The 14,159-nt window shown below is 25.1% G+C and overlaps 1 protein-coding gene across 2 annotated transcripts in view; it reads right to left on the bottom strand.

Annotated features, from left to right (window-relative positions):
• LOC107882485 overlaps positions 1-13,953 on the bottom strand; it is a 21,895-nt gene extending 7,942 nt beyond the window's left edge. Inside the window, exons 1-3 of one of the 2 annotated variants that reach the window (XM_016800866.2) lie at positions 13,778-13,953; positions 3,188-3,286; positions 279-365 (exon numbers count right to left, since the gene is read on the bottom strand). In XM_016800866.2, the coding sequence (XP_016656355.1) occupies positions 279-365; positions 3,188-3,286 (186 nt within the window). In that variant the 5' untranslated portion in view covers positions 13,778-13,953. The remainder of the gene's footprint in view (positions 1-278; positions 366-3,187; positions 3,287-13,777) is intronic. The other variant, XM_029485811.1, reaches the window with a different exon arrangement.
• Positions 13,954-14,159: the final 206 nt, after the last annotated feature.

Here is a 14,159-nt window from a genome sequence, read left to right as displayed (position 1 = left end):
TAGTGATATATCTATCCCTATGGTCACTATAATTTAATTGTTTAAAATTATTTTATGATTTTTATACAATTTATAAAAAAAAAAATTCATTACTGTTATCTAGGTTTGTATAAATAAATGTAGTGTTTGTGATTCATTTTAGGGCAGAGGATTTGTAGGATTTACATATTTGTTTTTCACAATTATATTATTTAAATATAGTAAGTTTGTTATCTATGTACATCACGGAAATTACTTGCAAATAAATATATTGTTCTGTATAATAGAAAAATACGTACGGATTCACACAAAACGTCCATAAAGTCTTCTTCGTCATTATTTTCGACATCATCATTCCCCTTTTGTTGGTTACCTTTAGGTCGCATCTGAAAGAAATTCAACTACGTCAAAAAACTCCGTTATTCCACAGATGCTTCACCCTAATGTATGTTCACCGTGTTGCACAATACAACGTACAAAACATACCATACTCCTAGGAATATGAGGACCCACATAAGCGGAAATCCATTTAAATTTCAGGGGGGGCTGATATTTTAATACCAATGTGAATGGAGAGACCTTGATCCCATATATCTGAAAAAGGAAAGGGCACGACGGACTTTTGGTGGGTTAAGCTCCCCTCCCCCCGATTTCCACAAATGTGGAACCAGTATTACCAAGTATGTTTAATGATTAATTTATATTGCAATTAAATTAATTTAATTTACAATTAGTAATGAGTTATAATTATTAAAATAGGTTCCCGAAAACGATATTGCATTAGAAAATGGCGTTGTGCGTCTATTTGTTTGTATAAAATATAATAACATTTCATTGAAATTTATAGAAAAAAAAATAAAAATTGAAACTAAAAATGTCTGTAAGCAGCCCAAAACTAGTCAAAATATTTTGAAAATTTTATCAAGTATAGGAACTGATCAAATAAACATATGATATACATCTAATTTATATAAAGTTATTTGTTTTTGAATTACAACAAAATAACAAAATTACATCGAGTTAATATCCAATATTGTAAAACTATGAATTTCAAAGGCTCATAAAAATTTAATAACTTTACGGAAGAGATTTTTTTATTGATAAAAGTAGACAAACTTATAAGAAATCTTGTTTTAAATTTTTGAAGTCTTAGATTTAAAAAGAACATTTTTTATGAATTTCTAACTCAAAATAAATTATGACTTTGGATTATTAATATTTTTCAAATGTCATTGTAACAATACATTAGGAGCGTTGTATTAAATGCAAGCTTATTTATTCAACAAATAAAATTTTATTGACAATTAAAAACTAAAAAAATTTGAAACTGAAATTGTTTGTAAAAGATCTAAACAAATGTGAAAATTTCATATATCTACAGTGATTTTTTTTAGAGTTAAACCAAAAATAAAAATTGATTTTCTCAAAAACTGATTTTGCGTAGAAATTCACGGTTTTCCTTAAATTTTTTTTTTTTTGTTTTTCTCAGCGCCTATGAAAAGAGAATTTTAAATTTATGATATTTATAGAAAAACAAACTAAAATAATTGCAATTTGAAATTGTTCGTAAACAGCTCAAAACAAGTCAAAGTATTTTCAACATTATATTATGGTGTATAGAAAATGAGAATATAAATACATTCAGTGAAATTTTAATGTGTCTATAGTTATTCATTTTTAAGTTATAACAAAATAAGAAAATTGCTATATGAGAAATCGAGTGAATATCTAATGTTGTACTTGTAAAAATATGAACTTCAAACGCTCATAAAAATTTAATTTGTCTTTCTTATAGACATTTTTTTTTTTGATGAAGGTAGATAACTTTATGAGGAACTATGTATTACATTTTAAAATCTTAAATAAAAAAAAAAATTTTATTAATTCTCAACTAAATAATTTGCACATTTTCGTGATTTATCCGTATTCAGTCAAAATTCAAACTTTAAATTTAAACTTATAAAAAAATTGTGACTGGACTTTTAACATTTTTTAAATATTATTGTAACAATATATTAAGAGCCTTTTATTACATTTTGAAGCTTTTTTACCTAACAGATAAAATTTTTTTGACATTGATAGAAAAAAAATGGAAACTGAAAATGTCAGTAAGCAATTTAAAACAAACCAATGTTTTTTTATCGTGTATAGAAAATGCTAATATAAACAATTAGTGAAAATTTCATGTACTAGAGTTATACCAAAAACTAAAATCCCCATAAAAATTCCCGTTTTTACTGTCCTAAAAGATGACAAGACACAACAAATTATAAATTGAATAGTTAAAAACACACACATCAATGTAAAATTAACTAAAAGTTATAAGGACCCTTGTATTACATTTTAAATTCTTAGATAAATTTGCAAAATGTTCGCGATTTTAACGATTTTTTTCTGAATATAACTCATAATACATTATTGTATATTTAAGTTTAAACTACATTAAAAATCAATTTTGAGGAGGTAACCGTATCTTACATTTTCAAGTGTTTTGAATACGCACCAACATTCTTTTAGCCTATAAATAGATCAAGAGTCAAAGTCGTGTGGTGTACCTGGGAAAATTCTTATAATAAAAACATATTTTGGGTATCCAGTTATTTTTTTTTAGTATACTAAAAAAACAAAATTGATTTGATAAAATACTTCTTTTGCGGAAAAATGTAACAATTTCTTTAGTTTTTCCAGACGCTGGTAAAAACTACAGTGAATTTTGAAAATTAGTAGAAACTTTCCCACCAGCAAATATACTGTAGTTGGAAATCGAAAATCGAATCGTTATTTTGACTACTTATGGTGTATACAAACACAAATAAAAAAAATACAAGTCAAAATCAAAACAAATTCTTCACTCCGCTCAGAAACTAAAATTGCCAGAGTCTAATTTATATTGTCCAATGACCATATTATATTATACAAATTTGATATTACATTAATACGTATGTCAAGTTTCTCTAATTTTACATATAAACAGACTGCAGTAAGAATTCGGTAAGTAGATTTTCTGTGTAGACCACACGTGCCGCGTACGTGTTAAAGCCGGTGGACAACACATGCGTTCTCTTAAACTACCTACCTTAAACTTTTATTATGGCTCATTTTCACTGTACTATTCAAACGCAGATACAGGAAATGAACATTTCATGATAGTTTTAATATTTATAAAACAAAATAAAATCTTTTGAAAATTAAATATACAATTTTTTACCTGATTTTTATCAAACGAAGTGTAAAACTGAGAATGACGTTCAAAATTTTCTTTCTCCTCATCACTTAAATTCGACATAAAAATGTCGAGCGTATCCATCTATAAGTAAATAACAAACATAAAATGTTTGAATGATTTAGTTCGTATAAATATATAGACTTTACTTCTTTAGTAGGTATTACAAAAAAAGTCCAAAAAACCTTAAACTAAAGGTAAATTAACAAATTATTTGTTATTTGTGTTTTTATTTTTGAGTTGTTCATGACATCAAAAATCACAGTTCATAAATGTAAAATAGTAATGATAAGCACAGACTTATGATAAGAAATACAAGTATATTTTTTTACAATGTCACAAAGTCATATTTATAAAAATTAATTTGTTTATATATTATAGTTTAATAATTATGAGTATTTAAATTAATTTATTCGCTTCACAATAATTTCTTAAATTTTAACTGTCAGGCAACACTCGTTTGTCACTCACACCCAGTCAAATACCTATCAACCTGACAATATGTAGTAATGCCTCATCACTACGCACAAGTTAGTCGCCGACTAGGTTTCTTAACTTAAACTAAGTATATATAATGTATTAGAAAAAAGTTATAAGTTATGGTTTTTATCAGTAATTGTATTCAATTAAAAATAAATTGTTTAAAATAATGGTAAAATATTATTGTTTAAATATACAACCAATAGTAGGGTCCACAACGTAATATGTAGGGTTCTGAACTTACTGCACCATAATTGTTGGAAATATGCATGCACTTAGTATTATGAACCTAAACTAATTGAAATATACAAAAAATCGTTTTTTAACTAGCAATGAAAATCTTGATTTATTAAATATTAATTTTATGTCTTTAAATTTATAAATTGTATTGTTAATGTTATGTAATCAAATATCACCCATCTACAACTACACTAATTGTATTAAGTTAAGTTTAAAAACAAAAAAAAAATTAATGCTATGACTTGTATGACCAATATAATATCAATATAAAATATACAATATTTATATTGATCAAAAAATTTTTGATTTTTTGATCCTAATGTAAAAAAAAAAAAAATTTTAACTATCAAAATGTACATTTTACTCTGTATTTGTTCATTGAAACGACCTCAAGGTCTTTGTCAAGTGGTTTGTCAAGTATATGCATGATATTACCCACTTTCTCCAAGGGAAAAAAATGTATTAAGTTAAAATAAAATTTGAAAATACATGAATATGCAAATATACATTTTTGAGTTTAAGTATATTATGTCTCAAAACATATTTATATCTTACAGCCACAATTTAAGAAAACGCAAATGCAATAATAAGCACTGAACTTTGATACTAGCATAACAATACTAGAGAAAAAAATTATGTATTCCCCACTCCAAATTTGTTTTGAAAATGTCTAGCTAGGCACTAATAAGTTATAATGCTTACTGTACATAATATTATAGTTTATAGTCAACCACATAATTTATAATAATACTAGGTACCTAAGAAGTAACAATAATTTATCTTTTTATTGTAAATAATATATTATGTATACCTATATTTTATATATTTATTGATTGTTAAATATGGTAAATGTAAGGAATAAGGGTTTTTGTAGTCCATAATACCTACAATATATTTTTGGCCTTTTAGGTAATGATTACGTCATGAGTATTTGTTGATGAATAATTTATTTAATATTATGACTTGTGTCAAAGGATAACAATTGTAATTATTAGTTAGGTACTTATTATGATTATTATAAATAATTCATTAATTAAAGTAAGTATTAATTTTATTATGGTTTATATTTATTTTTCTAATTTATTACACTATTTTGGGTCATTTTAGATACAAATGAAAAATAAAACATACAAATATATGACGTTACAGACTCCCAAAAGCCATACTAGTATTATAATCATTGTATGCATCTTGTGCCTATTACGAAACAACAGCAACACAATTCCACAAATCCGAGAAATCTGTGAATCCAGCTATACACATTTTTAATTTTATTGTGTGAACAAGGAGAAATATGTTTAACAATTTATTATAATTCATATTTTTTTGTTAAACTAACTTATTATGTCTTATAAGTTATAACTTATAATAATTGTAGGATACCTAATGTTAATCTTTTTAATCTTAATAGCTTATAAAACAATACAACAAAATATGGTTTAGATTATAAGTTATAACATTATCTACAAGTTATTACCTATGTTTTCATAACACTATGGCCTATAGAACAGATCATAAATGAATCTGTATTACCTATAGCTGCTGTGAAAAATTGCAATGTATACCATGTAACATAAAATTAGTGTCGTACAATAAGTTGTCACTTTACATTTTGTGAATTATTTAATTTTTAAAGTATTTTGAAATTAATTCTTAACCAATTGAAAACAATATTTTATTATTATTTTTAATTAACATTTTAGATTTTAAGTGGAACGATGAATGTATTGATTTTACAATGATATGTTTTTTTTTTTTTTTTAATTTTTTATTGTCTGTCATCATCTCTTAAGACAGTAAAAATGCTTAGATTTTCTTAAACAGTATCTTTTCTGATAGGAAAGTAGATCTAATTGGTAATTTGGGGGGCAAAAGTAAAAGTTTCCCAGTAGTTTTCAAAAGTGCCGTGAAAAACAAAAGAAAAATTAAGGACAAACAGGAATTTTTACGCAAAATCCGTAGGTATATGGACTTTTTACTGAATGTATGTATTAGTATTTTCTATACACCATGCCTTTTTTTAAATTTTTTGACTTAATTTGAGATGTTTAGGGACATTTTCAGTTTCCAATTTTTTTATTTTTTTATTCCATAAATATCAATTAAATTTTATTTGTTGGGTACAAAAGCTTGAAAATTTAATAGAAGGCTCCTAATATCTTGTTTCAGAGTCAGATGAAAATAATTAAAAATCCATAGTCAGAATTTTTTTATAAGCATTCAAAGTTTAAATAATGAAAAAATACGTAAAAAATGACAAACATTTCAAAATTATTTTGAGTTAGAAATTCATGAAAACATTTTTTTTAAATCTAAGATTTTAAAATGTAATACAAGATTCCTCATAAGTTTGTCTACCTTTTTCAAAAAAAAAAATGTATATAAGCAAGTCAAATTAAATTTTTATGTTTGAATTTTGACAAAATTTATCCAATTTAAATTTTTATAATTTTTTGTAGTTAAAAATGTATAAAATGTTCAACTTTTATAGCTAAGGATTGAAAATTTAAACAAGGTTCCACGTAAATAGGTTATATATAAATTACTTTGTTCACAATAATATCATCCAATTTACTTTGTAATATCATACGCTGTCTAACCGTCTTCGCTCAGAATCGTTTTTCTTATACAATGATATATCATATCATTGAATTCAAATCCATCCATTACAGTGACCCACTTGTAATCTACTGTACAGCAGAGCGACACCCACTTGCCCACCTTTTTAAAATTAATTTCAAATTTTTATAATTATACTTATACCAATTTTTTTAATAAAAGAAAAAGTATAAAAATCAACTATAATTCATTTATGATCAATGTCAAATGATTATTATATTTAAGATACTTTATTAAATCCTTAAAAATATAATTATTTAATATTTTACACAAATATTTGATAGGTACTAACAACTACAACTGTATATAATATGTACTTAAACAACAGTAACATATTAGTAGACTATATTTGTGTTACAAGATTTAATCTTTAATAATTTATACTTTTTTAATACCTACAATACAAATATTTCCCTATTTCCTTTAAATATTTTTTCCTAACAAAGTATCAAAACTTTATTGTAATACCAACCAATTCTACTTTTGATAATTTTTAAGTTTTGAAAGCAGGAGTATTGCTCTTAATAAACCATTAGTAATTTTAATTTGTATTTAATACCCAAAGATAATTATGACTGATGATTCTGTTGCCGAAAAAAATGCTATTAAATAAGTTTACCTTTACAACTCAATTACCTTGTTTATTTAATTTCATGCAAGCAGAATGGAGATGGCTAATGTCAACTGGAAGCAATGTACTACCTACACAGAGGCAAATTTTGATGGAGCTTTTTAAACATGTAACAACTTTAAATGACTTAAGCTGAACTTATTATAAAAATAAGTGCTATTGTATTTTCCAGGTAGTGTATTCTAAGACTGATAAAGAATTTAAAGATCGTTTGCATGAACATTTAAAAAGAAGCAATCAGTGGTAAATGATTTACAAAAATAGTAATAGTCTTATAACAAGAAATAATCAAACAAATAATTAATTAATATAATATTTATTATTATTAATTATTCTGAGGCATCTATATTCGTATTTTAAAAGATATTGTTTTTGAATGTACAAAAGCACTTGTTGAATTTATTGCTATAATTTAGGATAAATATTTTATCAACCACTTGTTAGATTTTGCTTATAACAGAAGGACAAAAAGCCATTTTGAAATACAGCTTACACAAATATCAACTATATATTTGAACTGTTGTGCAAATAGATGATTATGCATATAAAGTTCCTAGTACTAAAGACAGTAAAAAAAATGCATGAGGTTAATACAATCGTTGGTTGGTGTAGCTGCTATAGTGGTTAACAGGGGGGATTTTGCAGACACCAAGCTTTTCTGAAAAAAACATTTTCCAAACTCAAATGAATTTCCAAATTTTCCAGTAGTTAATTGTAATGATCGCTTTATTCTAGCTTTGCTTGGGTGATGAGTGTCCACCAAAACCATTTATTGAAGTAATTTATACTATAAAACAACATTTATTCAATGATTAAATTAATTAAGATGTGAACTTTGCAATTATTACAGGAAGTTTATGAACTGTCAACTCCTTAAATATCTCCGATGGAGAAAAATATATTAAATGCACAAACTTTAACAGTTGTGTCAGAAAGTGATCAAAATAACTGAAGTGCATCAAAAGACCAACAATTACACTTACATGATGATGATACTTAATCTAATGATGTACCAAACCAGCAGTCATTAAACGAACAATTTACAAAAAATTGGACTGAATTTTCTAACTCAATAAATGATCTTGGTTGTATTTATACATAATAATACCAATATTTTAGTTATCATGATTTAGTAATCCTAGTAATTGAGGATCAGAATTTAGTTGAAGCTATTATTGTGGCGCATTAATTTAAAAATGAACTATACTCATGGCCAAATAAGTATTTTAATTTCAAACGACTTAATATAGTAAATCAAGCACCATGGTTTAGATTAGGTACACAGTGCCGTGAACAAAAAACAAAATATACATCACGAAAACAACTAATGGGGGAAATAATATTATGTAAATTGGTTTTTACTTTGTATCTATATCAATACCTGCAGTCATAGGCGCAAAGGGGGGGGGGCTTTAGGGGCTAAGCTAAACTTAACATGTTATTTAGGTTCTTCAAATGTTGTTGATACATCTTTATCTAATAACACGATTAAATATTCAAAAAATAACAAATTTTCAGACATCATAACAAATGTTTCCAAGATATGTTTGAAAAAAATATAACTACATCACACTTGTATAGATTTAAAGTAAATATATAAGATATAAGTAAATCATTATTATTATATATTTTTCTATGCAGATAGTCAAAAAACAAATTTAAGAAATGTATTAAATTTAAAGTACAACGTTAAAAAATTAAGTCAGAACTTGAAAAAATTTAAAAACACTCAAATGAATACAAACAATAGCTTAACAAATCAAAACGTAAAAATTTCTGATGACTGCAGTTTTTATTCACAACTAACTAGGTAATATTTTTTCAATTAAAAATATTTAAAAACTTGAAGAACTTGAGAAAAACTTTTGACAGATTAAAATTATAAATAAAAATTAGTAAGTTTTATCTTATCATTCTTATCTAAGTCTCTTTTTTTTCCCAGACAGCAATTTCTTGTTTAATAATATTATTATAACATTATAATAACGAATAATATTAGTTTAACGTTATTATAATACTATTATAATATTATCATTACAAAATGCTGTCTGGCTTGTCAGAAGTAATGTAGGTAAAACAATTTGACAATGAATGGGAAAAATGTTTATAATAATTTATTAGAATATTTTTCTTCCATAGGCCAAAAAAAAAGATAACATTTCAAGGTTTGAATTTAAATCATATTATTTGTAGTAAGTTTTTAAATCATAAATGTGAACTCAAACATTACACTATTTTGTACTTAGATATAATATTTAAATAACAATTTTATTCATTACATAATAAAATATAATAATTTTGATGTGATGTTGCTTTCGGAAACAATTATAAAAATGTCTAAATTTAAAAAAAAAACTTTAGGTATAGACATTATGGAACAAATTAAACTGATTTTGACAGGAGTTAATTTAAGGAGGTAAAAATAAAAAAATCGCTAGATTTAAGAAGATTATTAAAAAATTGGAATAACCACATAAATAAAATAATTTAATTTATTTTTTATATCAAGTGGATATATTCATATATTTCTAATTTGTTTTATATTTACATAAATCTAGAACTACCTACATGATATTAATAACTAGGTATTAACTGTAGGAATTAACTTATTTAATTTTAATTTTTTATAGGTATATAAATTATATTTTTGTTTGGTTTTATGTTCTATGTTTACCTAACACAAATAAATCTAACTACATGTTAACTGTAGAAACTAAATAGTTCTAGTTTAATTATTTTTTATATCAAGTATATTTCATATAAATTTATTTTAATTTAATTTTATGTAATTATATTCATCTAACAAAATACGAATTACAGAAGAACTGTGGAAATAAAAAATATTTTAGAAAAATTATTTTATTTTTTAAGAAATTATAATATTATATTTATCTAACATAATTATTTTTCCTTTTGTTTTATAATACTAAATAAACAATATATGTACCTATTTCATAAATTATAGCCCTCTCTTTTATTGATCATAATTCATCACCTTTTTCTTCTTTGGTGTCCCACACTTAAACGTTGCTTATTGTGATTCATTGTTCTAAGATTAAGAGTTTTAACTATAATTTGTAATTATATTCAAAATATTAGTGCAATTATGTTTTTTTAAAAGTACAATATGTATCTATTAAATTTCTAAAATAAAATTGAAAATATTTTTAAATGTTTGAAACATTCTATATATATGAAAAAAAAAATGAAAAATATGTTTTAGCTATGAAAGTAAAACTAGGGGCTAGCTTAATAATGGAAAAAGTTAAAAATTCACAAAATACAAAAATTAATTTTATGTGGAAATCTAAAATATTACAATCTACCTACAGTCAAAATGTTGATAAAAGTACACTATGATAGATAATAAATATTACAAGTAACTAGTAACTAGTAAGTAAACATTGCATTGTTAGAAGGTTGAATACTTTAAGATATTAAAATAAAAAAGTTATGGTCTATAGTACTGACAGGGCAAGAATAAAAAAAAAAACTTTATTTATTTATTATAATAGTAAATGGGACAGGCCCTTGACATTTATATAGCATTAATAATTAATAATAATAATACACTATTACATACATAATATTTAACAGATAATAATATAATACAAAATAATTAGATACAAGAAGTTGTTTAGATGTAATTGGATCCATTAGCTTTAAAAGAAGACGTATCTTAAATATTTGAAATTCAATGACCCATAATAGTAATTACAGTTATGTAATTACATAGACAAAACGCATTTATGCAGAATCATTTTTTTTATGTTTTTAAGTAATCTTAGAGTATAATCGCCCACTACAAAAATGTTAGAGAATCTATATAGTATGTAGCTAAAAATTTATAAAATGTTCAACTGTTATATCTAAAGATTGAAAATTTAAAACAAGATTCCACGTACGTAGTTAATTCTGTTACCAAAAAATCTAAAAAATTCATACCCACAGTTTATTTTTATACTCATTTTATGTTCAAATTTGAACGAAATTACATATTATAAACCTAGAATAACTATTTTAGTTATTTTGTAATGATTGTATAATATTATTCGTCGGTACTTGAAACTTCTAAAGTATACTATTATATTATATCTACGATAGTATCACGATTAGTTGTACCTGTTGGATATTGTGATATGATTAATTTGGAATTTATTATAGGTCAATTTTTTTTTAATACCATAGATATAAGTATATAATATGTCTTATACCTAGATTGACATACCGCCTCTGCTCAGAACCGTTTTTCTTATACAGTGATATTGTATCATTTAATTCAAGTTTAATACCATCCATTATACAGTGACCCACTTGTAACATACTGTACAGCAGAGCGACATCCACTTGCCCACCTTTTTTTTTTTTTAACTTCGATTAATTCTAGTAAAAATATTGCTGAAAATGTAGCTATTAATATTGAGTAAATTTGAGTAAATTATTATATAAATTAATTAATAATAATTTAATTGTGTTCACAGTATCTTATGAAATAATATATTTATAGGTACATATTGTTATTTAATTTATATCATGTGTTATTGGTTGAAAATTGGTGCTAGTTTTTAGAGCATTGATTTTTTATTTAGATTTAACCGATTTAAGACTATTTGTGTAGTATGAAATATTGGATATTTTAGGGACTTACAAGAACTAATAATTTAATTGGTATTATTGTTCAAAACCTGAACAAATTTTAATTGTACTTTGTAAGTTTGCATTACTTAAATATTAATTTACATTATTCTGGTAACAGTTATATCGTTATGTGTATATTATTTTAACCTTATATAAATACTATAGATTTTAATTATCTCTCACTTAACATTATGATATAGTTTTAAATTTAGATTCCTATTATATAAATCAGAAACTGTTAATTATGTTTTGCTTTATATTATTTTTCTGTTAAATATCACAATTAATTATAGCTCCTACTCACATCACAGGCAGAAGCTATATTATACATAGTGAGTAGACCAATACTATTGTATATTCTTTTTAAAATTGTAATCATTACTGTTATTGGTGAAATAAATATTATTATTATAATTAGTATAAATATTAAAAATTAAATACAAATATGACATATTATTATCAAATTTTTAGGTAAGAACATTATCTGCGCATAAGAGCCGGCGATTTTTTCGAGATTTTAATTTTCAAGCAAGTTATGGGTAGACTCAGGGTATGTGAAATGTCACAAATTAAAAATACTCATAACTCACTTGAAAATTAAAATACTAAATAAAAGCCGACGCCTAAGCACAGGTAATAATGTTTTTACCTAAACGTTTGATAATAGCTAGGTTAATTCACCCTAATATCAAAACTAACACACTATTGAACCAATGAACGAAAATTTGCTATGTCGTAGATACGTGTGAAGACAGAGACAACACATGCATAGGAAGCGTCCTCTTAATAATAATCTTTAAAATTTTATTTTTATTTTACCTTTATTATTCCCATGGTATAAAACAAATTATAAAAATAGTAAGAAGTAAAATTTACAAATACACGTGTTATACACGACGCCATACGGCACTTCAGCTGCACACGCAGCAAAATAATACAAAACTATGTTGTTTAATATAATACGTATTGCAGACCGTAAATTATGACATTGATTTTGATAATCTTTATTGTGGGATTTTACGAGTAACCGATATAATAATATGATATTATATAAGTAACAATAAATACAAGATTAATAATAAGTCAGAAATTCACAACATTTAGCCATTTAGGGTTTATTTTTGTTGGATTATTTTTAATTTGGTTTTTAATCTGTTTTTCTTCCTCGTATATAGCACATTAAACGTGAATAAATAATACGAACAATCGGACGTTGAATTACAATATTGCCGATTTTGACATATTTTATTATCACTTAAACTGAAATAATAGGTACTCATTAGGTCTAAGGACTCATTAGGACACCTAAGACCGGTGTCATACTTGCGAAATATCCGCAGTGGAATATCGACCCACGGATTCCGCAAATTTTAAAACACGTCGTGATGAATAGGTGTGCATAATAATTTATACTAAAGCGAGAATTCTGCGCGTAATATAAATTTCGCGGCACGTTTCGATTTTGCGAAAGACGCCGCGGAACGTCCGATGCGAATATCCACAAGTGACACCGGTCTGCACAAAGTACGTAGGTACGTAGGAACATACACAACCTATACCTACAAATTTGAACTCTGGCTTTTGGGTAATTAAAATTAATTACGTTACATATATTTTGTTATTTTACTTTATGTAGATTTTAAAATTGTTCTTTTAATGTATAAGTATCTATTAAAATTAACTTGATTGAAGAAAAAAATACATTATAATATGAACGAATTTAAAAAAAATTATTAATAACCATTTAAATTTTTAAAGTGGCATTTTTAATTGTCTGTAATTTTAATGTGCTTTACATAATATGTATAATTTATTTACAATTGTATAGGTATCTGTTTACTACCTACTATTATCTTAAAATGTGTTTGGACTACCTTCAAAAACATGTTTTTATCAGTATTTATAATAAAAAAAAATAGGTATATTGTATTGAATTCAATTATATTATATAATTAGTATTTTCTTACCTGAGGACTGAGGTGTATTATATATACCTAGACAATGTTCAGTGTAAAGACGTGTTATAGAGTGCTGTAGCCGTATAGTAGTGCCGTATAGTAGTGCCGTACATCCGCAGAGGTTCGTGATCACTGGTATACTGTCGTCTGCCGACTGTCGTAGTGTACTAGTGTCGACTAACGCCGCGCCGGTTTGCCCGCTGCCGACTGTAGTTGTAGTGGTGGGAATTATTATTATGTAATAACCACCGGTCGCAAACTGACTCCACCAATAAATCGTAAGATAAGACCAGTCCCTAAAATATCCAATTTTTTGTACTACACGAAGTCTTAAATCAATCAAATCTAAATAAAAAACCAATGCTCTAAAAGCTAGCACCAATAACACATA

The sequence above is a fragment of the Acyrthosiphon pisum genome, chromosome X (genome assembly GCF_005508785.2).
Source record: "Acyrthosiphon pisum isolate AL4f chromosome X, pea_aphid_22Mar2018_4r6ur, whole genome shotgun sequence".
NCBI lineage: Eukaryota > Metazoa > Arthropoda > Insecta > Hemiptera > Aphididae > Acyrthosiphon > Acyrthosiphon pisum.
This window is presented reverse-complemented; position numbering and strand designations above follow the sequence as displayed.